The sequence below is a fragment of the Oxyura jamaicensis genome, chromosome 10 (genome assembly GCF_011077185.1).
Source record: "Oxyura jamaicensis isolate SHBP4307 breed ruddy duck chromosome 10, BPBGC_Ojam_1.0, whole genome shotgun sequence".
NCBI classification, from domain to species: domain Eukaryota; kingdom Metazoa; phylum Chordata; class Aves; order Anseriformes; family Anatidae; genus Oxyura; species Oxyura jamaicensis.
Genome location: NC_048902.1, coordinates 4,660,276 through 4,687,119, shown reverse-complemented (window position 1 = coordinate 4,687,119; position 26,844 = coordinate 4,660,276). Strand labels below are relative to the sequence as shown.

At 39.1% G+C, this 26,844-nt stretch overlaps 1 protein-coding gene and 1 long non-coding RNA gene across 6 annotated transcripts in view; one reads left to right on the top strand and one right to left on the bottom strand.

The window, feature by feature from the left end:
* THSD4 (thrombospondin type 1 domain containing 4) overlaps positions 1 to 26,844 on the top strand; it is a 303,076-nt gene that overhangs the window by 236,770 nt on the left and 39,462 nt on the right. For all 5 annotated transcript variants that reach the window (XM_035336261.1, XM_035336260.1, XM_035336259.1 and 2 more), the window contains one exon: positions 5,479 to 5,683. In XM_035336261.1, coding sequence (XP_035192152.1) covers positions 5,479 to 5,683 — 205 coding nt within the window. The remainder of the gene's footprint in view (positions 1 to 5,478; positions 5,684 to 26,844) is intronic.
* On the bottom strand, positions 646 to 23,344 carry LOC118172390. Its single transcript, XR_004753674.1, has 3 exons — positions 23,334 to 23,344; positions 13,319 to 13,329; positions 646 to 743 (listed from the first exon to the last, which is right to left on the bottom strand). It is a non-coding gene; the product is annotated as an uncharacterized LOC118172390 (long non-coding RNA).

Here is a 26,844-nt window from a genome sequence, read left to right as displayed (position 1 = left end):
AGAAGAAACTGCAGTTCCATTAGCCCATGTCTGGGCTCTCTTCTGTGTTTTGTTTTTTTTTTCTTTGCCTTCCTCCATGTTGCCCCAACCATCTCTCTCTCTGACCATTTGCAGCCAGTTTGAATGGTGGAATTTGAGTGTTTTCTGTAATCACAAAGGACCACAAACGTGTTCAAAAACACTACTGAACTGTGGTAACTTTATTAGCCCTCTGTTCTGTATCCATTTGAAATGACGCATATGTTAGCCCAAAGAAGAAGGAGAAGAAAAAGAAAAAAAGCTGTTGAATCATCGGTTTTCTCAAGAATGTAAGTAATACATCAATGAGCAGCAACAGCAAGGAGAGGGCTGATAATGGTAGGAGAAGTGAATGACTAGGATTGAGTTGGTATTTTTCCCTCCTGGGATGTGGTTAGAAACGATATCATGCTTTTAGTGTAAAAAGTGGCAAAATGAGTAATACCAGAAGTGAGCACTGAGAAGAGAAGCTTATAGAATTAGGTGACCGCTCTGCCTAAGGCCTCTTTCAGCTGCAAAGATTCATATGCATTTCAGTGAACTTCAGTTAAAATCTCTCTTGCATATTCCTAACTTCAGATACTGGAAGGAAGGCTTCTCAGAAAGTATTTGTAGAAGTTTTTTTGGTCAAGTTGTAGCAGAGAGTTTTATATTGATCCTCACATGTTCATAGAAGCAGGCAATACTAGCTATTAGAAGGGCCTTAAAAATGTAGTTAGGCTGTTCTACAGTGGAAGTCTAATTAATAATTCAGCTGATGCACAAACAAGAAAGGAATTAGTCTCACATCCCTATGGCTGTGTTGGCTCTACAATGCCAGGGAAAATGAGACAGCAACAGAGTTTTTAGCTTGGTTCCACTTGTAAAACAATTATCTTGAGAAGTGAGGCATCAGTAGCAGCTTAAGTGTGGACACAGGAAACCAAGTAAAAATAGTGGTGGAATGAAGGCATGGACTGGGACTTGTGTCTGGAAGGAGTTTGGGGCTCTCCCGCAGACCTCCTGTGTGACTGCAGGTCGTTCTAACAATTTTAGACCTTTCAGATCTAAAGAGCTGCTTCTATACCTTTTCTCCTGACCTCAACCCTGGGTGACAAATTTGTAGCTCACAAATTGCTCAATCCCATTCCGTATGTTGGTTGGCACGTTGTTGTGACTGACAATGGACTGTGGTATTTCGGGGAGTGGCTTCACAGTCTGCAAGACTATGTATGTGCGGTAGGCTTTCCTGTCTCTGACATCCTTGGGCTTCCTGTGCTTGTGGCAGCTGTATTCTGCTGCGGGACGTGATGTTGTGACACATCTCTTGGCTCTGGGTGGGTGCAGCCACACCGTGTGTTTACAGGACTTTGCGGGGCAGCTGGTCTCCAGTGCCTAGGCACAACGAGCCCCTACGGACTCGTGCATTTCTCTGCTTTCTGCACAAAACCAAATTTTATTCTGAGGAATAGAGATTATAATTATATGTAGCTTCTTTTCTGCTTTTTATAAACTTAAACATAATTGGATTCAAGATATTTTAAGTATCTGCTGGTTATCTTTAGATTTTCTCTAGAGCATCTGCAGCTTCCCCTCTTATCAACTCAGATTCAAGCCTGTCTTCTAGAAACAAATGGCATGCAGTTTGTTTGTATGCTGTTTAGCTGCCAACCATTCCAACTGCTTGTGCACATGCAATTGCAAATTCCTGCTATCTCCAGGCTATATGCAGGCCATAACCAGTACGAAAATTCCAGGACATCAAATCTCTTCCTTGGCTTGCTGATGAAGTGCTTTCTGTCACAAAACAGAAGCTGATTTGTCTTTTAGATAAGTTGTTTTTTAAATGAAACTATTACAAAAATATACAGCAGCTTTATTTTTGTAAAAATACAGTTATATTCCTGATCAGTGAGGAAGTCTGCAGATTAGCAGCTCAGGTTTTGGGAAGCTATTTTACATACTTTCCAAATGGTCACCTCACCCAAGTGTGCAGGGCACCACCGTGAATTTCTGTGGTGCAAATTCAACTCTGTTTCATTACTGATTGAATTACTGAGATAGCGTCTCTCCATTTCTGTTTGAAAGGCTTGGGAAGCAAAAACAGTGCACTATATATGGAGAAGATAAATAGCATGGTGAGAAAAGCTCAAGCTGCCTTAGAAATTTGGCTAGAATATATGAAGCTGCTTGTCTAAGTGGGGATGAAGGAGGGTCAAATGATACTCCTAACAGCAGAGCCATGAACAGTGGGGTTAGTTAAAAAGTTAAGTCTCCAGCACTTGGTAGAAAAGACCAAAAATGATGGAAGAATAATCTTGTTTACATGATTTTATCACCTTTCGAATTAATCCTAAGTGGCTCTAATATTCCCTTTAATACATATATATATATGTTAAGAGTCTTAGTTTCTGCCTTTTTCTCTTCAATTGTTGCTGTATTTTTAGTTTATTATGACATCTTTTCTGACTTTTAGCTTAGCTTAATTGTACATCTTGAGAATCATTTCTTTGTGTTTGAACAAGCATTTTTGGATAGAGCTGAATAAACATATTTGGGAAATTTTTTAGAGTTTAGGGAAAAGCCAAATGAAACTAATTTTAAAGGCATTCGTAATGGTTTTCAGCTCATTTTACAATTATTCTTCTCTTTCATCGTTCCCAGAGAGGCCACAGTTAATTTCATTTCTTTTGCATGGATTCTACATTTTTGGTTGATTTGGTTGTGTTCTGTGTACCAGCCTTGTTTTGCCAGGATGACTACTACCATTCCAAATCTCTGAACAGCTTCACGCGGCTTTTTAAAAGCAGAAAGAAAACAGAATCAGCTTGTCAGAAAAGTGTTTCTTTCATTTTCCAAAATGAAGTTTGGACTAAGGCCCAAGACCAATTAAATATTGAGTCCTGGACCAGTGTCAGGTGTCTCATCCAGTACCTTTTGACCTGTCGGTGCTAGAAATCTATGTTTTTTACAGTTAGGAGAAGGGGAGATTGCCATAGAGTGTGTGGGACAGATACTTGATACAGGACACCCTTGCCAGATCTGGAAATATTACAGAGGTACACAGTCATTTTTATATGCCTGCCTAAGCTGTATTGAGCAAATCTCAAGGTTTTCCAGAATGTAGTGATTTTAACTATCTTGCTTCTGGTATCTTTGCAACGCTCATCTTTAAAGCACATCATTTCCACAGAAGTCTCAGTAGGCACCCCAGGAAAGATTTCTAGCTTTTCTTTGTAAAGCTATGATTTATTTTTAAATACCTGCTCTGTTGGTAGATAAAATGTCTGAGTGCACACTGCGTAATGTGTATGGTTTATTTATATCCTTCTTGTGATTCTGTGGCTGTTTCCTCATTGCCAGTTACTGGTTTCAAATTATTAGGTTCTTGTTTCCAGTAATTCATTCTTTGTATCTTTCTTAGTCATCTTCTGTGAAAGAGTGTTTAAAAATCAGAGACGCTTTTTGCGATGCAGGCCCTTCTTGTGCCCTATGGCAAGAATCCCAAGTAGTACAGCTGAAGAATGACAGCTGTTTTGTACGTCAGCTGATGGTTAACTAAGAACGATGTATGAGTTTGAAACAGGTTTGATATTTGTTCCCTACAAAGGAATCACATTTATACTGATTGGTTGCATTCCTTCTGTCAAACGTAGTTCTGTTCACAGTGCCCCATGGTAGTTCTGAATTACGTTCTCAATGAGTAAAACACATTTTTCTCTATTCTCTTTTATTTGCTAAAAGGAAGAAAATTATATTAACCTTTATGGGACTCAGTAGTGATGCAGAATACCATTAAACATTTATGCTAGCAGTTGATACTGAATAGCACCTCATATTTGAAGGGATTTCCTCCATAAAACAACTTGCTGGCAGTGGAAATTTCCTGAAAGCCACTGTTTAACAGAGGCTGATGGTAAGTACCAGTATGTTTCCACCCAAAAAAGGTGTAGTGGAGAAATTGTATGTATTCTCAACAAAATACCTTTGCAGGAGAACAAGTATAGATATTAACCTGTCATTAAGCACAGCAATCTTTAATGTATATCACTCACATTTTTTGGATTGTTTTAGGAAGTCTGAAATTATATTGCATGACTTGGTATAGTGACCGTGGTAATTCCCGTGTTGAAGTAAACATGTTACTTTGTTTGTAAGGGAAATGCATTTTAAGGCAAAATGGAAAAATGGCATTCATGATGCTGAGATTTCTGCCATGCAAGGCAAGTACAAGATGTTAAACCAAATGTTTCTCTTCAAATTGAAAATCTCTTTGAAATCCTGGAACAATCTGCTCACAGCAGATTTGATAGGATACACCAGGTACTGAGTTAACGGGTTATCCCACCATGAAATGCAGTGCTTGGGAATTGTCTTCTTACTCTTGCTTCATGGCAAGCATCATTGTCAAGCCCTGTATGATCCTGGCAGTGATGAGCCGGATGGTTTTATCTGTGATTCTTGGATAGTCATAAAAAACTTTTTGGGTGTTAAATATTTATGTTGGAACTAAACAGACTCCAGCTTTCAGTTTAGAACATTTTTTGCAGCAAGGGCCAAGTGTTAGTATTGGGAATGGAAAGAAATACAGTGATGTCAAGGCACAAGAAACTCCCTATATTACAACTCGGTGGTATCAAAAAACTTTTTCTTCCCCTTCTTACTTGGCTATTTGCTACAGGAAAGACCATAAAAACAATAACGAAGCCTTTTATTTTATCAAATATTTGCAAGTATTGTTGAGAATTTGTAATAATAGAGCAACACTGTCAGTTACTGAACATTTTCCATCAAGTCATTACATTTCATGAAGTGTGTGATAGGCTTCTGTTCTTCTGTTCTGGCTCATATCATATTTCTTTCTTATCTGAATGGAAATGAGAAGTTCTTGTGCATGTGTGCAACTGGGTGTTACTGAGTTGGCTGAAGATTGGATCGTGCCACTCTTCTCCTCAGTGTGTGGGACAATAGCTTCTACGCTGTCTGGACACAGTATAAAGACTTCTAGAAATCTTTCCTGTTGAGAATAGTCCCAGTACTCATTTTTGGAGGAAATTATGATGAGGCTGTATATAAAGTAGATCTACTTGTGTAAAAAGCACATTTGGGGTCATAGTGGAATTACAGCTCTACTTGATCTCTTTCCTGACTAGTAGCTACAGAAGCTGCATTGTTAAGTGATTATTGGTATGACAGTTGTAATCAGGAAAGAGAAATGCATTAGTGATATTTAGTGTGTTCTTGCATTTTTGGTAACAAATTCTAAAAAACAGTAGGCTAACTCAAAATCCCTGAGTCTGTGAAACCTCTATTTTTATTGCTTTTCTTCATGCAGAAGAACAAGGAAAGAAATTGCTGAAGTAGTAATTCAGAAGATCTTCAGGATTTCATCTTCTATAAAAGTTGTACTGTCCTCAGTTGTTACGTCTGAAGTCTGCAGTTGTAAGATCTTGGAAAAATAAATCTCATTTTATTTTGCAGAGCATTGGCTGTGATGACTATCTGGGTTCAGACAAGGTGATTGACAAGTGTGGAATATGTGGAGGGGACAACACCGCTTGCAAGGTTGTGTCTGGAGTTTTCAAACACACATTAACAAATCTTGGCTATCACAAGATAGTGGAAATTCCTGAAGGAGCTACTAAAATCAACATTACCGAGATGTCAAAGAGCAACAACTATTTGGGTAAGTTGTATCTCAGTGAACAAAACATTCTTTGTGAGCTAGTGCAACTGGGTGGAGGGCTCTAAGCAGTGTGAAACAGATGTCAGAAAATGAAAAGGAAGCTCATTAAATGGGTGTTTTGATCAGAACTAACTCACAGTTTATAATTCTGTCTTGGACTTGCATGTCAGATGCTGTAGATCTGTTACCATCATTCCCTGTCCATGTGAACTGGTTTTGGCATTTCCTATTAGTTGACTTACTGCTGTGATTATGCTCCTCACATTGTAAACCTCGTCTGAACATAGAAGGAGCATGCACGAAGGAGCAGCAAAGGAGCATGCACGTTTCTGTGAAGTATATCAAAGTTCCTAGAGGAGAAAAGAGCACCTTCTGATTGCCTAAGAATGTGAAAAGTATACCGGAATTGTATTGAGATAACGTGACCTTGGGGTGGTACTCTCAGAACACAAGATTATTTATACAGTTGTTTCCTCTGAAGCAGGTCCTTAATGCAAAACCAGATAGGATCCTGGAGTATTATATTGACATCATGGTGTCTTGTGATGTATTTCTCAAGCCGTGTAGCATGCTGCAAATTAGAGATTATGTGGGAACTCTTGCAGAGGTACTTCTGTCTTGTGTGCACTTGTGAACTGTGCCATTTCCCTGTTTTACCCTCCCATGTTCCCAGTTTACAAAGCCCTTGATTTGTTTACGTTTGTGCTTCTGTTTGGGAGCCAACGTTGCTGAGTGGTCTGGGAGAAGAGTCACTTCAGATTTTTATTCCCCCCTCCCCACCACTTTAATTGCTGTTCATCTGTTAGTCCATCCTTAGAGCTCTTTTAAGAATTACCATAGCAAATAATAAAAATGTAGCTACACCAGGCCTTTACTGCACACTCCGTGTCCTTGTTACTAGAACTATCCAGCTGTACTGGAAGTTTAAAATCCCAGTATTCTTTTTGACAGCTGCTTTATCTCACTTCTGGTTGTTAACTATCTTGGCTACAACTCAAGTTGTTCAAGTACAAGAAAGTAAAGCGCTCGTTATTGAATCCTCTCCCTCTCCCTCTCCTCCTCTTTCTGTTGGTTTTACAGAAACATCTGCCTGTAGATGGGAGTTTATTATGGGAAACAAAGTGTACTATAATGCAAACTCCATAAATTTACCAAAAATCGGACCCTTCAAAAGTGAAGAAATAATATAAGCTACCCACGGTCCACAAATGACAAAAGTTCAGAACCACTTGTAGGGTGAACTCGTTATCAGTTCTGATTTGTCGTGGTTTCATTCAAATGTCTTTTGGATACAGTATATGCCTGTACACATCCGCATTCATTTTTTCGTGTGAACACTAACTTGTTGGATGATGAAAGCAAACAATTGTTCTGTCTAAAGAGCTTCTACAGACACTGTATTTGGTAGCAAATGGGTGAGAATGCAACTTATTTGGCAGGCCAGTGAAAGTTGCTACATTACTGATCTATAAAATCATGGAACTGAATGTAATTTTTTTGACAGATTTACATGTCACTATCTGAAAAACAGCAGGCAGAAAAGTTCCCTTAGCGATATTAAAAATGTTCTGAGCTACATGAACATTTTTGGAATTGGCAGGACAGAAAAATAGTAACGTTTACTTAAAAATAAAGACTGTTGGCATGTATGGGAAAGTTCCAAGGTTTTTCTTTCCCATGCTACTCCTTATCCCCTGAGCTCTTTGTTTATGCCATCGTCCTTTTTTTTTTTTTTTTTCTTTTTTATCCATTACATATGTTTCATTTTAAAGCTGCTGGTATGGACTTAGTCTGCTAAATTCACCAGCTCCCTCCCGTTACGGATTCTTGGTTCTGCAGTTCCTTCCAGAAGGACTCCAGCCTCTCTGCTTACTCTCTAACATTATAAACTCAGTTTATCAAGGCAGGTGTAGTTGCTCCAGGACAGGAATAAACATGGATCAGAAAACTGAAACTAGAAAAAGGTTTACCAAGCAATCCATTGTAGCGGTTAAATGGTAATTGGAAAATAGTGGTTTTGGCCTATTAGCAGCCACACATTTCTCACTGATTTGAAAGCATTCAAAATCTGGGCGTTGATAGTTTTATGGATCACAAAACCTTGGTACAGCTGGGAAAATTGACAACTCAGATCTGGTATTTACTGGTTTATCAATATTTATTGTAATAAGCAGAAGTCATGAATCTTAAAAATGGTAAATAGTCTTTAATTCTTCCTTATTCTGCAGCAACAACAAAAGTATTAGCCAAGCAGTCATTCCTTTAAGCACGCACTTGAGTGCTTTGCAAAACTGAAACTTCAGGTCCCTGATCTGTCATAGTCCAACTGTAGCCATGAGAACTGCTTGTAAGCAGCATGCTTCTTGTTGTGAGGAGTATTAGTTTAGTTGGTTTTGTTTTTCCTTTCACTTCTTACATTTCATGGTTTCTTCTATGCAAAATCATGAATGAGCTCAAGGTCACTTTTTTTTTTTTTTTTTTGAAAGATGTCAGCAGATGTTTCTGGGAATCTGAGTTATCCTGCTTGTCTCTGTTCCGGAGACCATCTGAGTTGCATGTGGTTTCATAGTTTTTACACAGTTCCACACCTCTTCACTTCTTTGCTGAAAGTACTAAGCAAGCAAGCAGCCAGGAAAGTGTGTTTGTCACTAGGAAGTATTTCAGATTTCTGTAAAATGAAGAGTTCTGGAAAAAGCAGACAAGAAAGGTTTTTGTTTTGTTTTGTTTTTAGAGTTTCAAACTCAACTAAGAGTCATCTGAACATCTGAAAGTTTCTCCGTACTGCTTTTGTAAACTTTCCTCTCGTAATCCATTGGTCATTGTTGCAAAACCTGTGACCCTTGTAAAGAGTCTAGTTTTAGTGATGGTGCTGAAAATGATGGAGATGGGCTGTCTCAGTGGTTGTTCAAGCTTATTTAATGCAACTTTACAACTGATGTTTTACAGAATCTACCAAATCATAGATTTCTTGTGCAGCTAGTGAGCTACGCTATTTTAGATGAAGTATTTTTTCTGGGGAAACAGCTTGTATTTTTTTGTTTGTCCAGTTTTGGTATTAACCAGCCTAAAAAATAGCTATTAACAACAATTCATAATGCATTAATCAGTCTGCATATTTACTCTAGTGGATTGAAGCAAAAGCTACATATTACAATGTAGGTTTAAACTCCATAACATGTAAACAAGGCTATAGAGTGTACAGTCCTGAGCTATGTACGGAATGACTTGCTCCTCAAAGTAGTTTTCAGCAATATTTTCTTCTTGGCTGATCTGTTAGACCTTTGGGCAACAACTGCTGACCTTTGACAGACTTTTCCATTGGCAAAGCACTTCTGTCACATGCTAGTCTTGTATAGGAAAGAGACATAGTTCTTATCCCACTGGTAATCAACAGCTGGCCAGTTCTCATACACTGAAATGGGCAGTTTGCCATCTAGTTAAGTAGGACCATGATACCTTAAGTGGGACCAGTAAGTTTCAGCACTTATGCTGCAAAACATGTTTTTTTCAAATAAATATTCTAGCATCTTTGGGATTGATATTTGGGATAATGGCAAAAATGTAAATCCAAATAACATGAATCTGTTGACATTATTCAGAAAGTGCTTTTTGTATGGGGGCTGTTGAGAATCTAATTTAAAGATGCCGATCGTTACTCATATCTGTAGCCTTAACAGCAAGAGCACACAATGGGAAGGAGGTACAAACAGTAAAAAAAAAAAAGAGAATTAGTCGAATAAAAGAATGAAAGATATGGTAGCTGAAAATGAGGTGTTTGGAAATAAGTTGACCATGTGTAGTGAACTTATTAAGATCAGAAAGAACCTGGTAGTTTCTGAATCTGCAGACATGTGACTCTGAAATGCAGTTCTCGAAAAGTACCACCTGTTTGCCATCATTAGTAGTAAACGATTATGGGACCTTATGGAAGGGAAAGTTTATACATTAGAGCTTTGGCAGGTCTCTTAACATTTTGTGCCCTACATGAATGCTATTTACTGCAGAGATATTTTATGGGGAAATTTATATAACTGCTAATTGTACAGCTCTTTTTAGTTCCTTCATGGTATGTAACTGTGTATTTCGATTTTGGTTTTTATGGCATTAAGTTATTTCATTTATTAAATGAAATTAGATCTTTGAATCTAATCTGTTTTCCATGCTTTCTGTAAAAATGATTCTTGGCTTTCTAGCACCTCCTCTTAGCACGTGCCAGGATACAGTATGCGTGACTGAAATAAGAGGTATACGTTACTGGTTGTTGGTTTTAATGATGTTCTTGTGAATATTAGTCTGAACCTGAATATGGATTTAAGGAATTAGTCATATGAAAACAACAGTGGCTGATACTAAAGGGACTGTGAAAAGCTTATCTGAAAAATATTTTGATTCAGAATCCCCTGCAGCTCAGATAACATTCAAGCAGTATGTCTCATGATGGAATACCGTTAGCATCTCTTGGGCTTAAAATAACATTTTGAAATCAGTTTAGGGATTCAAATTTCCAGCAAATAAAGGAGTTGGGTTAGAACACAGGGAGAGAATTTAGAACATAAGCATTGTTAGAGGCACCACTGTATCACATGTGCTTATATGAAACGTTTTATAATTTATATGTAATTGCTCACGACAAAGCCATTGATTTGCTTGATGTGGTGCTAATTAGATCAATTGCTACACTTAATTATTGATTTTATTTAATTGCTCTGACTGAATATTATTATTTTGGTATTATTATGTTCTACTTTGCAAGACAATAATGAGGTTGCTGTGCGAAAACATTGCAACAGATACATTACAGTAATACGGAGAAGAGAGGTTATGTATTGGAATTTTCAGGGTTAGGAATTAATGTGCAAGAATATGCAAGAGAAGAGGTTTTGTTTGGTTGGTTTTTTCCTCGGTTACCATATATACAAGAGATCAGCATACAGAAAACTTCTATATTACATTGATTTGGTGTGTGTTAGGTTCAGTGGCTGTTCCCGATCAGTAGTGACAGCTGCCAGTGAGTTATTAATAATCCATCCATTTCTGTGCAGAAACAAATTCTGCAATTTCTTTAAGTTTACAAAGTACAGCAACCCAAAGTGATGCTATTACTTGCGTTTATTGTGATGGATCTGTGAGCTCCTCACAGCGACTTGTACATTATAGTGTGGTGTACGTTCCTCATCGAGAGCATCTCTATATATGTCAGTGGATGCGTTAGAGTTGGAGTGTCTCTCTCTCACATTCACAGCTTACTGTATGCATTGCTTATAAACTATGGAACTACAGTATCTAGATTAGAAGAACTGGGTTTTTTACCTTTTGTCCTTAGTTCTCTTGCCTGTTCTCTGCTGGAGTTAAACAGCAAAGACATTATGGTGTACAAATGAAGGAAATTTTTTCCAAACTGTGAAGAAAAGATGTAAAGAATCACTTCTGAAGTGTGCTGCAAGTAAGCATAGGAAGATCAAACCTTATGGAATTTTTGGAGTAAATTATTATTAGCTGAACAGGCAGTTGAAATCTCTCTGTAAAGTTAACCATGACATTTTGAATAATATTCCTTAAATACCCTTTTTATTATTAGGAATTCTAGCAAATCTGTTTTGTAGTTGTTTCTGAAGATTGAATTGAAGAGTCCAGAACTGCTACACAGAAAGAGGAAAACCTCTTTTTTTTAGAAAATATTTCCAAAAACAAGCATTCCTTTAAATCATGGTAATAGTAATATCAACTGATAACTTCTGCTTATTTGCTTCTGTTTTGTGTTCCTCTCCACTCTGAAGCTTATGTCTTTTTCTGCAGTGCTTCAGATTTTGCTTTTGGGTAGAAATTTTCTGATTCTGCATAAGAGAAAGTTAGCCAATTTTGGAGCATCTCAAAAGGTTCAATTCTGTATGAGCTTTAGAAGAATTTTTGAATTACAGTTCTTAACATAGTCTCAAAACAATTTTCTGTGGAGAGAGATTCTTTCACTAGAATATTCGTCTTATTGTAGCCAGTGTGTCGTATTTGGCTAGGGTGATCACTTACTAAAACCCTCAAAGGCGTTAAGACTTTGGATGAAATTCAACCCTGGTGTTAATGAATTCAACTCCAGTGAATTCAACTTGCTCAAGCATCTTACCTAGCCTAATGACCTGTAGTTGAACCAGAATATATCTGGGATGTTATTCTTTGCTGACCATATATTTTTTCAATACTGGTGTTGCTTAAATAATTACATTTTAGAGTTTCTGGCAAGGTTATCTTACAATAGTAAGTTCCAAGGTGACCTTTGCCCATCTGGCTTCATTAACCAGCGTGCTGACACCTAACACTGTTGGGTTCCAGGCACATTTTGCAAACACAGAAGAAATGCATTCTCAAAAGCTACTTTATTCCTTCTCATACATTAAGTGGCAGAGCTTAAAAAAGAGTAGACCATGATACTTCTCTGGGTGAAGGGAAGTGCTCTTTTCCCTGGCTTCAGGAAAGTTTCTAAGGTTTTAATGGCTGAGGTAACCTCTGTAGCACAGCTTTCTAGCACTGTCTTACAAAACAGTCCTCTGCATGTACCTTGCCATTGGTGTTTTCTCATACAGACTTCTAAAGGAGTTTCTCCTTGCTTGCTCATTGCAGGTGATGTGCTGGGAGAGAGCCCTTAAACGGGGGTGCTGAGGGAGAAGCCTGGGTGCCTGACCTGGGTTTCTCCTGAATCTCAGGGAGAGTTCTCTGTGTTGCTTCTTTTCCAGGTATGAAAAGAAGCCCTTCCTGGCCTTTTTGTTCTCTTTTCACTCTGCATCTTGAAGAATAGGAATATCTTTTCCTAGCACCCAGTGGCTAGGCTTTCTGGCTCATACCTGCTCACTGATAACAGCAGTTATGACCAGTTTTGGAACTCACAGTGTTTTCATTTCCTGTGTTTCCTGGTTCTGTCAGCATTTGACAAAAGTGATGTTATTTTTTTCTCTCGTTTGTTTGTAAGCAATGTTCCTATAAAAACAGTTATCACTACAGCAGCACACCAGCTGAAGCCTGCTGTTGCTTTGATGATCTGCCCTGCAAATACATCATCTGAACGACAGCCAGCAGCAATGAGTCCCACTGAGGTGCTTGGTTCATAAGTTCTGTATTGAAGGAATGTGTTTTGTTTTTTTTCCTTTCCTTGAAATATGGAAAGGTTGTTTTGAGCAGAAGGGAAAGGGATAAAGGGAAGTATGCAAAACAGTGAAACTCAGAAAGGCTGGCTGTTCAGTTTGGCTTGTAAAGCACCCAGCAGTCTGGTTGCTTATATAACTTTCCAAACCCCCTTGGCCTGGAAGCCTCTGGAGAACTAACTCTGTTGCAAGACTTTTGGTATTTCCTGCTTCTTGTCAGACCCCCAAATCTTTAATTTCAGCTTTTCTTGCAGTGTTTGGATTATACGTATGTTTCCAGTTATGGACAAAACCAAGGAACTTGGATGCAATATTTCAAAGCAAATGCATGAAAAAAAAATGAGAGATGGGCAAAGAAGCTTGAACAACAGAGCAAGTTTTCATTTATCTAAAACCAGTTAATCTGAACTTCATAGATCTCAAATCTTTATATTTGTCTTTATTTTCTAGTTGATGACCATCAGGTTGCTCTGTTTGGTTCTGTGTGCTGGAGCATCTGGAAGACTTTGAAGTGTCCTCTGTGTTTCAGAAGGCTTCATCCTTTTCTTCTTGGTTTGTTCTTTTCCACCACTTGGACGTAATACAGGCTCATGCTAGCTTTCTTACAGTAGCATGAAATAAAGAAAGCTTTTCTCTTCTTCTTCCGTGTCGTGACTGTACTTAATCACATTCATTTCTTGAGGTATGGTTTTGTATACTGTAATTTGCTTACTTCCTTAGGGATTACAGTAGTCCATGTGCAGAACACATTGACTTTTAAAAACTTAACAACAGTTTTACTTAATAACAGTTACACCTCAGTATAGACACTACAAGTAGTATACAGTAGAACATCTGTACATACTTCCTTGTGTCAGTGTCCTCACCACTGTTGGGATCTCTTTGGCTACCTGTCAGGCCTGTTAAGCAGATCTATGTCCTTGCCTCTTGCATATGTTTTTTGTATTCTGGAACATGGATTCTCCTCTCGCTACTGCAGCTGACTTCCTGCTCTCACTCCATTCTTCTTTTGGCTGTGGGATGGCCAACAAGGGACCATTTTTGGATTGTTGTACATCCTTTGGAAATCGTTAGTTTTGTGAGTTCATCAAAGTCCCTCAATAATTATCTGTTGCTTAGTTGTCTTCTTACGTAAACACTACTTTGCCTAAGGTTCTTCTTTTTTAAAGTTCTAATCACTGTAATGATCTTACCTCGCTAGTTGTGTGTTAGATGCCATACTATCCCCTTCTTAAAAATTTTAATTAAAAATGACTTTGGTACTCAGACCCAGCTGCACATAAAGACTGAACAAGACCAGTCCAAATTCATAAGCTATCCATAGACAAATTCCCAAATCATATCAAGACATATTTCTTCTTTTTCTTGCCAAGAGGAGGGGTTGTTACTTATTTAAATGGTTGTTCAAATGCTACAGAACAAAACTTAAGAAAAAATGTCTGGGAACCTGGTTTCAATTGTCTTAGACATTTCTATACAGCATTCTTTGATTCCCTAATCTTATTTTATTCTGAGCAAAGTTCTCTTTTGGATAGCAAAAAAAACCCTCTTTCTTTGTTTCTTAAGTGTACCTTGATCTAGTCAGATAGAATAAGTTCTGACATCATTGATTCTATAGAAGAAACATTTTAATCTTTTTTATTGTTGTTGTTGCTTCTCTGTTTTTATTTTGAACTTCTGAGTTCCAACAGTTTTGTTTCTTACCCTTTCTTAAATCTCTTTCAGTAAAATAATCAGCCAGTAGAAATTCAACATGATTAGTGGCTTCATGGTTGTATCCAATAAAGAGACTTCATATGCAGAGAATATTTTTACATTGCAGCATTAAATTCCAAAAGAAATCCAAGGCTTTCCTAATACACAGTATATACGGGGATTTAAAACTTGATTTATAGACTGTGTGATTAAGTTAGTCAAGGGAGATTAAACTTTATTTCTTAACTTGCTCAGTGTCTTCGTTTTCTACCGAGTATTACTTCAAGTGCTTTGTGTCAGAAAAATGTTGGCACTTAAAGGCCTTACAGATCCAGTCGTCCTTTTGTGTCTGTACCCATGGTAGAGGTAGTTACCCACAGTCAAGGCTCCTTTTATTTTATATATGTATTATAATTAAACTGCTCTGATTCCAAAAATGTTGGTAGTGTGCCTATGTTCTGGGTCTGGTGAATGTCTGCTGCGAGGTTAGATGTTTTTAAGTGAGCTTCTTAGCAAAGGTGACCAGCTGGCAGTACTAACCTGAGTGTGGCTTAGGGGCCTTGAGATAGAAAAGTTTGAATATCATCTGGTCCTAGTGAATCTAATCATAAAACGGCAATCAACACTGAGAGAAAGAAGGAAATTTCTATTTAAAATAATCACAGAAAAGCACATGAAAGCAACATGTTGCAACAGTCAATGTTTTAACCCTGTCTCAATACTGATATTCCTGCCCAGAGTCCCGGAGACACCGAGGTGAAGAGTCGGGCCTGGGGGCTGTCCCCGGACACCAGTCAGAACAGCAGGATGGGGCCAGAGGCAGGGCAAGACATGAGGATGTAACAGACCTCTGAGGCCCAGTCAGCAGAAGGGTCCAGAGGTACTTCAACATCAGATCAGGACCATCTAGGAAAACCAGCCAGGGCTGGCCAGAGGGACACCTATACTTAAATGGAGCCCTAGGCCCCTTGGGGTGGCAGGGGGTGGGGGTGAAGGCCCCAGGTGGGGCTGGTTGGGATAGCTAAGGCATATGGGTGCATGTAGGGCCCTGCCAGCAACTGTCAGTGATGGAGAAGCACACTTCTGCAGAGCTTGTGAAGTCCTTAGGTGACAAAACTGAATTTAATCTGGAGCAGGGGGGGTGCAGAGGCCAGAGCACAGATTCAGGAAAGAATCATGTCATGATAGAAGAGTATTTTTTTCATGAAACTTATTTTTAGACCCAAATGGCTTTGGGTTTTGTTTTTTAAAGAAAGGACTGAAACAGCAGCAGGACTTTCTTTGGGGCAATATCATCAGATTTTAGTGCTAAGTCAAATACTTGATATGGACAAACAGGTTGCACTGTCAGCAGGGATGGGCTCTATGGAAACAGCAATTAAAAAAAGGCAGTGGCAAAAAGTAAACAAAGTAATAATCTTTTCAAATGAGCATGCCTTCAGGACCGAACTCTGCGTATTAAACTCTCTCAGATATGTAGTACATAATATCTTTTTTGTTATCTACACATAAACATCATATTGTTTATCTTTGGCATAATGAGCACTATTTTTCTCAACATTTGGATTACAGTCATACTTGAATCTCTGGTTTATTAAGTGAGATATCTGTCTTTTCTTCTAAGGGTAATTCAGGCAGCTTCCCCCCCCTCCACACGCACACACACACGCACGCATGCACACGCATGCTTTCTGCTAATAAACATACCAGGTAAACAGCTGCCTCGCTGAGCAGAAGTAGTCTACCCAAAACATGAGAACATTTATGAGAAGTAATAGCAGAGCTTTGGAAATCTCGGGGAAGGGATACATTTTTATTGGCAAAAAGAGGCTCTGTCATTTTTCTTCTAAATTGCTTCTAAGTACCTAAGGCAACAATGTATTAGTGTATAATGTGTCTGCAGATGTTTGGTCAGTCTGCAGAATAAAGATTCCTTCAATAAGTGGAATTATAAGTTTACTGTTGAATTTCTTTCATAACACTTCATCATTCTCTTTTAGGTTCATATTCCAGAAGGCTGGGGGGATTGATTTTTCCTTAAGTGTCTGGCAGAGCTAGGAGAGGTTTTTATATCCAGAATGATAACTTGCTCTGATTTTTTGTTGTTTGTACCAAATACTATTTCATTCCTTCCCCAAACCTAATTAATACAGGGGAAGGGCAAGCTGGGAGGGTTGCTTTGAGCTTCAATTTGCATTATAAGCAGATAATACTTTTCATTGGTTGTCTTATTTAAAAAAGAAAAAAGCATGATGCAGTCTTAAATTTTTGTTAAGAGTTTGTAGCTTTTTCACCACCACCATTTTCTGTCATATTTTTAACATCAGTAGAATTTACAAGACTTTTCAAGTGTCATAGAAAAAAAGCATGTTATCCTAAGAACTTACCAGTTTCTTCCAATTATATATATATTTATATGTACATACATACCAGGAACATGGTAGTTTTATTTAAAAAGATAGAAGTAAAACATTCTATTCATGTGTTTGAATTAATCTTGAATTGCATTGTACTGATGGTGGCCCTTCCGAGTGCTTTTTTACAACAATCTGCGTGTGGTAGTTCACATGCCACGAGAAGTGTGTACCCGTAACCCAGGGAGAAGCATGCCCGATGACTGTTCAGCAAAGAGAAGGAGCATTTTCACAAGCTGTTTGGTGGGTGCAGCTTGCGTCTTTGTTCTTTGCTGTTGTGGTTTAACCCGGTGGGCAGCTCAGCACCACCCAGCCCCACACACACAGTGGGATGGGAGAGAGGATCGGGATGGGGGAGAATGGTGAAAACCCGTGGTTTGAGATAAAGACAGTTTAATAGGATGGAAAAGGGAGTATAATAATAAAGGACTATACAAGGCAAGTGCTGCACAGTGCAATTGCTCACCACCTGCTACCTGATGCCCAGCCTGTCCCTGAGCAGTGCAAGCTCCCCCCACTGTATAGCACAGCAGGACACCGCATGCCATGGGCCATCCCTTTGGGCAGCCTGGGTCAGCTGTCCTGGGTCTGTCCCCTCCTGGTTGCTGGGGCACCCCCAGGCCCTCGCTGGCAGGGCAGCACCAGGAGCAGGAAAGGCCTTGGCTCTGTGCAAGCGCTGCTCAGCAACAACTGAAATGCCGGTGTGCTGTCAGCATTGTTCTCATCCTGAACTCAAAACACAGCACCACACCAGCCCGTGGGAAGAAAATTAACTCCATCCCAGCCAAAAGTAGGATATTTGCCTTTATTTATCTTTACTTAACAGACTCTGAAACAAGCACACTAAAAGAAGAACAACTCTGGCAACTTAAGGTGTCTTTAATTGGTCAAAGGTACTTAAGTGTCTGAAGTACAGGTACTGTTTTTGCATGTTGTGTGTGAGAGAAATGATACCAACCTTTTACAAAGCGCTGGGTTTCACAAAGCGTTGCTTACATTACCGAGATGACAGTGAAGGTGCTACCAAAGGTTGCATGCTCACATTCCCAGCAGGAATGACAGGGTGGATTCAGTTGGGTTGTATGTTTATTTGGAACCTCTTGACTGTCATCATGATAACAGCTTTCTCAGAGTCCAAATCAGTATGAGAAAAATCCTAGAACTGGTCTCCTTCTGAGGAAACGCAGCAAGAGGCCAGACCTTTCACCTTGTGCAAGGCTTAGTGTGCATGCTGCCTCCGAGTGGAAGCAGAGCTGCCCCAGTTTCTCGCTCTTTGGAAGGCTCCCAGGCTTTAATAGATTATTAAGATGTTCCAAAAGAATTTCAAGACACTGCCTTTTAAAACTAATAATCGATATCAGTGTAGCTGTTTAGTGCTTACAATCCATTAGGCATGGTAAGGAGTTCCAGAGAGGAGGTGAGAGCAGAGATTAAAACTCCTTGAGGTGCAAGGCTGCCCTCCTTTACCTTCTCTCTGTGGTGCTTTCTACTGAAATCCACTGGTGTATGGGTTTGTATTTCATGCCTCCATCCAGAATTTGGCTGCTGAAACAAAAGCTCCTTGGTTCCTTGAGAAAAGCATCTCAGAAAGTACTTCTTATCTTCAAAGTGTTTTTCTGATATTAATTAATTGGATCCTCACGATCCTGTGAGCAGGATAAGGAGCAGCCTGAAAATGCCCATTAAGCACTCCTGCTGCAATGAACTGTATTAAACACCTTTGGAGCCTAGCTGGATAAAAGTGTTTTCTCTACTGCCCAAAAAACTTTAGAAGTGTTTGAAAAGAAGTGCACAAAAATTAAAAATGCTTTTGAACTTTCAGCAGACTTTTATGCGTATGTGCGTGTGGATGTAAAAAAGCTGCTGTTCAAACAAGCAGGGGCAGATCCTCAGCAGCTTGTAAATTACAATGGTGCCATTGATTTCATTGCAACTGTGCTGCCTTAGACGAGCTGAAAGGCCTGGCTCTTTGCTTAGGAAGTAAAGCAATATGTAGTAACACCTGATCTGAATAAAGAGCTTTAAAACCCAATAATAATAGCAATAATACCTATAATGAAGATATACTTGCAAACACATGGAATAGATTTTGTGTGAGACAGAGTCAAGAGAAAGACACGTTAAATTACTGGAAAAGAAAGTCAAAACAAAACAAGTCATCAGTGTTTGTGGGCATTCTGTAGTATGAAAATGGAAAATATTTTATCTTCCCACTGAATTACCAAAAATTCCTTCTTCTCTCGAGTGACCAGTATTCTAAGCTCTATCTGACAATAAGTCATTGTAAAGGGAGCCAGTTTGTGTTCTGGCATTTAGGGTGGGGCTTGTTTCTGTCTTCACTGAAGTTAATCAACAAATTCTGTTAACCACTGAAGGTACTGTGTGGATCTTTGATAGGATTATGAATGAAAAAATGCACCTTTGAAACTCACTGAACTTGGAATATGTGCACGTCAATATCACCCAGAAAGATCTTTAATACTTAGTTTGCATAATACATTGTCAACTCATGCTCGGATATTTTCTCTAGAAGTTAAAGCCATTAAATAATGGAAGGATGGAAGTTTGGAAGGAAATCAGTTCAGAAGGAAAATAATTGTCAACAAAGTGGTCTGTGAACTTGGAAATGCTAAAATGTGGGTTAAATGCAGACAGGTAACTATGTCGTACTGAACACTGTGAATACTATTTCAGTCTGCCAATCTACGTGAGAAATCTTACATTGATCATATTGGATGTGTGGTATCTTAGCGCAGACAGAAACAAACCGAAAAGAAGGGAGAAGAACTGGATAAATTATTGCTCTGGTGTGTTTTGTATGTTATGCAAAGCTGCGCTTGCAGTAACGTTCTGTTAGCTCTGTGGTTTTTGGTTGGTAGTGACCAGAGTGACGGTGGGAATCTTTGTAGATAACTCAGACCGCAGTGATTTTGGTGTTTGTCTTTGAACAGGTTTTATCATGCATAGGTTACCGGCTCCCATGCCTGTATGTATGCATGTACAAATACACACACACAAAGAGAAACTGCAGCGTTTGGGCAATACATACAGAATCCTCTAGAAGTCTAATCCAGTTGTGTGTTGCCCTGTTTCTGCTGCTTTAATATTCCCAACCCTGCCTCAATAAGCATTGGAAAACCATTATTGATTGTGATCTGGGCACCGACGATCCTTTGCTGCTTACAGCATCAGGTGCTGGATAAAGTGCAAGCTGCCTGCCCTACTCAAACAGAGTGATGATGGAAGTCTGTGTGATTAACGCTGAGCTCCGTTTTGCTGAGGCTCCGAGCGTCCATCATTTCTCCATGACCGAAAAAGGCATTTCAGAGCCTCACAGTCTTTCTCTTCACATGCTGCAGTTAGAATTGGGAAGAAACAGTGTGCTTGGGTGATGTATTTGAAATAAGTATTGAGCTTTGCCTTTCACAGAGACTCCACTAGCTGATTAGCTGGGCAGCAGTAGTGAGCATCAGGGAACTTTGCTGTTCAGAGAACAGTATTTGCTGCTTTTTGGCAATGTGCGTTATGCCAGCGAAAGCCATTATGTGTGTTGCTCAGCCAGTACACTATTTATATTGCAGTGGTTTGCAGTATTATTCCATGTCTTTAACTTTTCTTTTTTCTTCAGCAGAAGAGCCTGTCACTGCAGATGTATGCAATGATTTTGTTGGCTTGAGTGGAAAACATACTGTTATTGGATCAGCTGGTTTTGGTTTCTTTGGATGGGGTGGGCAGGGTTTGTGCTTTAGTTTAAATTTTTGGCAGCTAGTCATAGAATTTAAAAATGAGAAAAAGAAGAAACAAAAGGAGTGGAGAGAGCAAAGAAGATGCAAATTGAAGGGAAGAATAATGGGAAATAGCAAAACCCAATCAAACAGAATCTCACTCTACCAGTGTGTTCTTTAAATTGCTAGCATGAGTTTTAATCTGGATTTACATATTTATCAAAAGTCGTGAAATAGAGATCTCTGGATTGCTCCTTCCTGGGATTAGTAATAATCATCTCCGATAAAGACTTCTTGGGTTCATTTAATTTATTTGAACTTATGCATTTTTTAAAATACACGTGACTCAGTAGCTTTAACGAATGAACGTATCTCAACTTCAATTCCTTGATGTTCTGTAACTAACCCAGCCCTGCAAACCTGGCCCAGTCCTATGAATGTAACGTCTAACTTACTGTAGTCATTATGGTCTAGCCCACAAAGGTCTGGATTAAAAAGATTCATTTCTCTATATTCACCTTCTCCCTGATAAAACCTCTGTTCTTATCTTAAATGAGGTTGAGATAGGTCATTTAGAACTTAAAAACTTTGTCCTCTGGTAAGAAACCTATGCTGTCATTTCATTGTATGAGATGTTTTTTAGACGTGTTTAACCTCTCGTTGCAGTAGTGAGTTGCTTTGTCTGACTGTTTGTAACAGAATGCCAGTTTATGTGACTTTTGGGAGGAAGATGTTTAACAAGCTCTTGACCCATAGGCAACATTCCTAAGAGGATACATTTATAGCAAATATGGGTAAGATGTTCCCAGCTGAGTACCAAGCTAGACGTACGTTTTAACAAGTATAAAGTGAAAAAGTCATTAAAAAAAATCCCTATTAATCTAAGCAATCTGAACAATGCTGTCTGAAATGTAGAAAGGACAGGTCATATAATTTTAAGTTTAAACAAGGTGAGAGCTCTAAATAATCATGATAAACACAGCACAAGACACCAAAAAAAAAACACCAGACTTTTCAGTTGTATACTACTAGAGTAGGCTTGGAAAGATGTAGGGGAGGGTCAGGCTGGGTGTTAGGAAAAGGTTCTTCACCAAGAGGGTGGTTGGGCACTGACCCAGGCTCCCCAGGGCAGTGGTCATGGCACTGAGCCTGGAGGAGCTCAAGAAATGTTTGGGTAATACTCTCAGACACATGGTGTGATTTTTAGGTAGTCCCATCTGGAGCCAGGAGTTGGACTTGATGATCCTTGTGGGTCCCTTCCATCTCAGAGTACTCTATGATTCAGTGATATTTTTTATATTTCTGAAAAGGTATTATTGGAGAAGATTCTGTTTATCAAGCTTTAATCCAAATTAATCTGAGACATACAGAAAAATAATATTTTTCCTTTCTAAGGTGCAGTTAAAAAGGAGAAATAAGAATTTGGTTTCAGAAATGGTGAATACTTAGTGTTCAACATGGTAAATGCATTGTGGTCATGTTTCCTGGCTCAGGAGCACATGCTTAGCCCGTTGTTGCTACTGAGATTCCCCTAGCTGCTCTGGAAAATCTGGGTTTGCGTTAGTCCGTGTGTGTAACAATCTCTGCTCAGAGCATTGACCAGGAGACCTATAGGACTGGAAGGGGAAGGTCTGGAAGATCACACTGAGGCATATTGACAGCATAACTGACTGCAGAACACTTAGCAAGAGGTCCACCTGCACAGTATAGGTGGGAGAAAATAAACAACTCCTTGGTAAAGGAAGGAAAAAGCAGCTTTCCTGTTATTTAGCCATATATTCTGTATCACGTTTCCCACATGAGCTTTAAAAAACTTCAGCGCAGCTCCTGATGGCAAAATAATTGTATGGTTTGTACTGATGATATTTAAATCATTTTCTTCTGTTATCTAATCAGAATCTGGACTCCACTGTTTTATGTGTGCTGCAGACAAAATACTGCAATTAATTATCTGTTCTTATTTAGTGATGGACGCAGAACTTGCAAGTTCCTGTTTTCCATGTTATGAGGTTAAAGTTTGACCAGAGAAAAAAATTGCTTCCTTAGCTCTATAGGTTAGGAATAAGTAACGCTGATAGAATGAGAAGCGATACACTGAAATGATTTGTATTTGGCATAGACCTCTGCTTTCCATGAAATAATTTAGTCATATTCTTTCTTGGTTTTGGACCTATCAAACTGATCAATACAATGAGATGATTTCCAGTGTTGCCATGTCCATGGCTTGCTGGGCCTCCCTCCATGTGTCAGTGCTGTGTATCACATGGTTTGATAGCTTTGTTAAATACATGTCGAATCAGCTTAGTCCCACAGCATCTTTTTTTTTTATGTTCAAATGTGTTGACTGCCTATGAGATGACATAAACAGTAACATATGTAGAACTGCCCTCAGCCTCGTGGCCAGAAAACAGTGTATGAGAAAGTGGATACCAATGCTGCATTGACTTGCTGTATTTCCAGCTTTCCTCCGTCCACCCAGCTTACTGTGCCAGGAATTCATCTCCTGGCAAAGCGTTCTCAGGTAAATGGAGACACCCTTCCACTGATGAATGTATTATTTTTCTTTGCTAAGAGCCAAATACTCGGGAGGGTCTGTAATAAATCAGTGTTGTTTTAAGCTGAAGACCAAGATTTACTACGTTGTTGTCAGCTTGTATTGGAAGGGAGAACAAGTGAAGAATTTAACATTTCTACAGGGCTGAACCAGTTCCACGGGCAGCAGAACAAGGTCTGTCTGGTTTGGGCTGTATCCAGTATCCGTACTGTAATGGCCACTGAATGAATCAAAGCCCATCTTCTCCCACCCTCTGATCCCTCACTTGGGTGCGGTACCTTGGGTCTCTGTGCCCAGCGCCCTGTTCAGATCCGCCCGGCGTGTGGGGCCTGGTTCTCATCATGTCCGCTGAGGGGCCAGCTGGCTGGCCTGGCGTTACAGAGAGCTTTCAGACCTCACTGTTACCTGCTTTTCAGTAGGACAGAAATACTTTGGATCTCCGCTCTATCCAGTCGTCTGCATTTGTTCAAATATTACTGCGTTTGAGACTCAGCACTTTTGTCAGGCTTGTTGGCAACCAGACAGTAGGTGGTGTAGAAGCTCCCCGGGGAGAAGGACTGAGAGATGTTGAGCCAGAAGAAGATGCTTCTAAACAAGGGTACCCGAGAATGCTTTGCAGCTCGCATAACTGTGTGTTTTGAGTTACAGGATTCAACTTTACCACACAATGCATCCAAAATACTTGAAAAATTCCACTTGAAATTCAAAACAGCTTAGAAATATTCATCAGTTCCAGCTTTCATTGCTAGGAATTAAAACTATTTAGAAAACAAAAGAAGTGGTTATAATTCTGTTTCAACTTTTGATTATCATGAGATACAGTGTGGTTTTTCTCCAGAGATATCACAATCTGCTGTTTTCACTTAGCTGTCTCATAACTATTCGAGTTCTTGGCAATTGTCAGGAGTGCAAGGACTTACAAAACATTTCTCATTATGCCAGCTGGAGAAAAGAATGGGATATTTGCACATGCGCCTTTTACTAATCTGGCCATTCTGACTGAAGTGGTGTCTAGATTAGAAGATAATGCAATTGCATTTATCCACCCATAGGATTTGGGCCAAATGTGTGCTGAGTTTCTATGCTGGACTAACTAATGTGCAGCTGAGCTGTGCCAGAAGGCTCAGCTATCACTTTCAGAGACAATAACAGCCAGTTCCATCAACTTCTGAAATATAAGAACCAGATTCTAACTGAAATTATGCAAGTTAGCCAAATACCATAATCTGTAGGTTCTGTGGAAGTTGCATGGTTACAATATCACATGCTGCACTGGAAATGTATCCCTCCTGGAGACTACAAGTTTCCAGTCCTGAATGTTGTTTGTTATTTCTTATTGCTGTTATTTCTTAATTCTTGGTTTGCAGCTATTACCAGTAAGGAGTACTTCCTGACGTTACTGAGGTATGGTAGAAAATATGCTGCTAAAAATTCAAACCGTGCTTTTTCATTGGGAAAAGATCCTGTAATCCTTGTGAAGCCTTATAACAGCTGACGTTCTGTGATGGCCACTTATAAACTTCAGTCTTAGTTATGCCCTGCCTTCTTTAAAGAAAGAAATCAGAGATGTGTAAATAACAATATGAAAAAACACAACTACAAATTACGTGTGTGTGATACTGCTGATCAGTTCTTAAGCTATTCTGAACAACAGCACTTACTTTGAGGTAGTGTATTTCTAAAACAGAATTTCAGATTTGCAACTGCATCTGCATTTCATATATTTTACAAAACATGCATAATTCCTACTCCATTCCTGTATTCTTCAGTGCTGTTCTTTATCTTCTCCCCATTTCATTCAGTCTACCTTTGTGCGAGCCCTTCTGCCCTTCCTCTGCAGTGTTTTCAGAACAGACCTGAAAAATGGTAAAATTATATGCCGTTGAAAGCTGCGTAATATTTACACTGACTTTTGTAGAATTGGGAATTTTGTCATTTCCTCCTGTCCTTTCAGCTCCAGAGTTATACATAACTGTGTAAGTCAGGAGAGAACGATCTTTTTATGGATTATTTTAATAGAATTTAGCAAAAATGTATTTGAGATAGATAATTAGGGATTATTGCTGGGTAAAACTAAAAGGAAATACCAACATTCTTTATCATGCACTGTCACTGTGTAGGTTAATTGTGTAAGCCTTTTAGTTTAGCTCATTGACAGAATGATAGGAAATCTGCCTACAACTGTGTTCAGTTTTGGGCCCCTCTCTACACGCAAGATACTGAGCTGCTGGAATGTGTTCGGAGGAGAGCAACGAAGCTGTGAGGGACTGTAAAGCAGGGCTTCTGAGCAGGCAAGGGAACTGGGGTGCTTGGTCTGGAGAACAGGAGGCTGAGGGAAGTGCCCTTTCTTCATGGAAGCGGCGGTGGTTAGGCACTGAACAGGCTGCCCAGGGAAGTGGTGGAGTCCCCATCCTTGGAGGTACTGAAGAGGTGTGTGGGTGTGGTGCTTAGGGCTATGGTTTAGTGACTTGGTAGTGTTACGCTGATAGTTGTACTGGATGATCTTAAGGATCTTTTCTAACCTAAATGATTCTATGACTCTATTTTCAACTATTGTGACTCTTACCTTCACCGAATACTGTGTTGGCCTTTTGATAACCTGTCTCCTACATTCCCTCAAGCATAAAGTGCTGAAACAGACTACTCATAAATTATAATGACAGTGTTTAGGAGTGATGCCATTTGTCTTATGATTTATACTCATTATATTTCATTCACTGTGATGCAAATTGGGAATCAAAACACCCTTGATGGAGAATCATATTGTCATGTCTTTAACTGTGCTGGTGGTTTTGGGGATCCCAACACACATCAGTATTTGCATATGTAGTTAACAACATAGCTTTAAAAACATCTGCCTGCTTTCCTGACTTAGTAAAGCATATCATGCTAAAGAGGACTAAATGGGTGGGAGTTTGTGCTAAAGACCTAGTAAGCATTACACTAGTATGAAGATAAATCTCATTCCTCTCGTTTCATCTTATTCTTTCATTTGCTTCCCAGGTAAAATATTAGTATGTTCTTTAAGAAAGGCTTCTAGAAACTCATTGTATCCTCAGCGTAAGTTATTTAGAGTCTTATCTCAACATTGGATAGTCTTCCATCCATGGAACTTACTTCCTGTGGAAATCATGGGGATCATGTAAACATGATTAATTCTATACTTATGAGTAGTAGAAGTTACCAGTTGTTCAAAAATTAAGGGCACCTGTTTGAAAAATGTGAAAAGTCTTTTCCTTTATGCAATTTTAAAAAGGAGAAGCAATAGTAGAATAAAAATTGAAAATTAAACCCAAGATGAAATGAGGAGTGCTTTCACCTTGCCATGGAAGAATTGCCCAAATGGTGAAATTCTGCTGTAATTTCCCTTCCTACCTGCATCATCTACTCTGTTTCATGAACAACCTATTTCAAAAGTTGCATCTCATATACAGACATATTTTACTATCTTTCCTAGTAGCTGGGTGAGTATAAGATTTTTTGAAAAAAATCCTCTGATCAGTCAACACTACTATTTGTATCTGTTTTCGGCAAGTCCTTGGATTTTCAGTATTGCATAGTTTTCCGAAGGAGGATTAAGTATGATGTATGTGAAAGCAATCGTCACATAGAAGCACAGTGAATTCTGCATTTAGTATAGAAT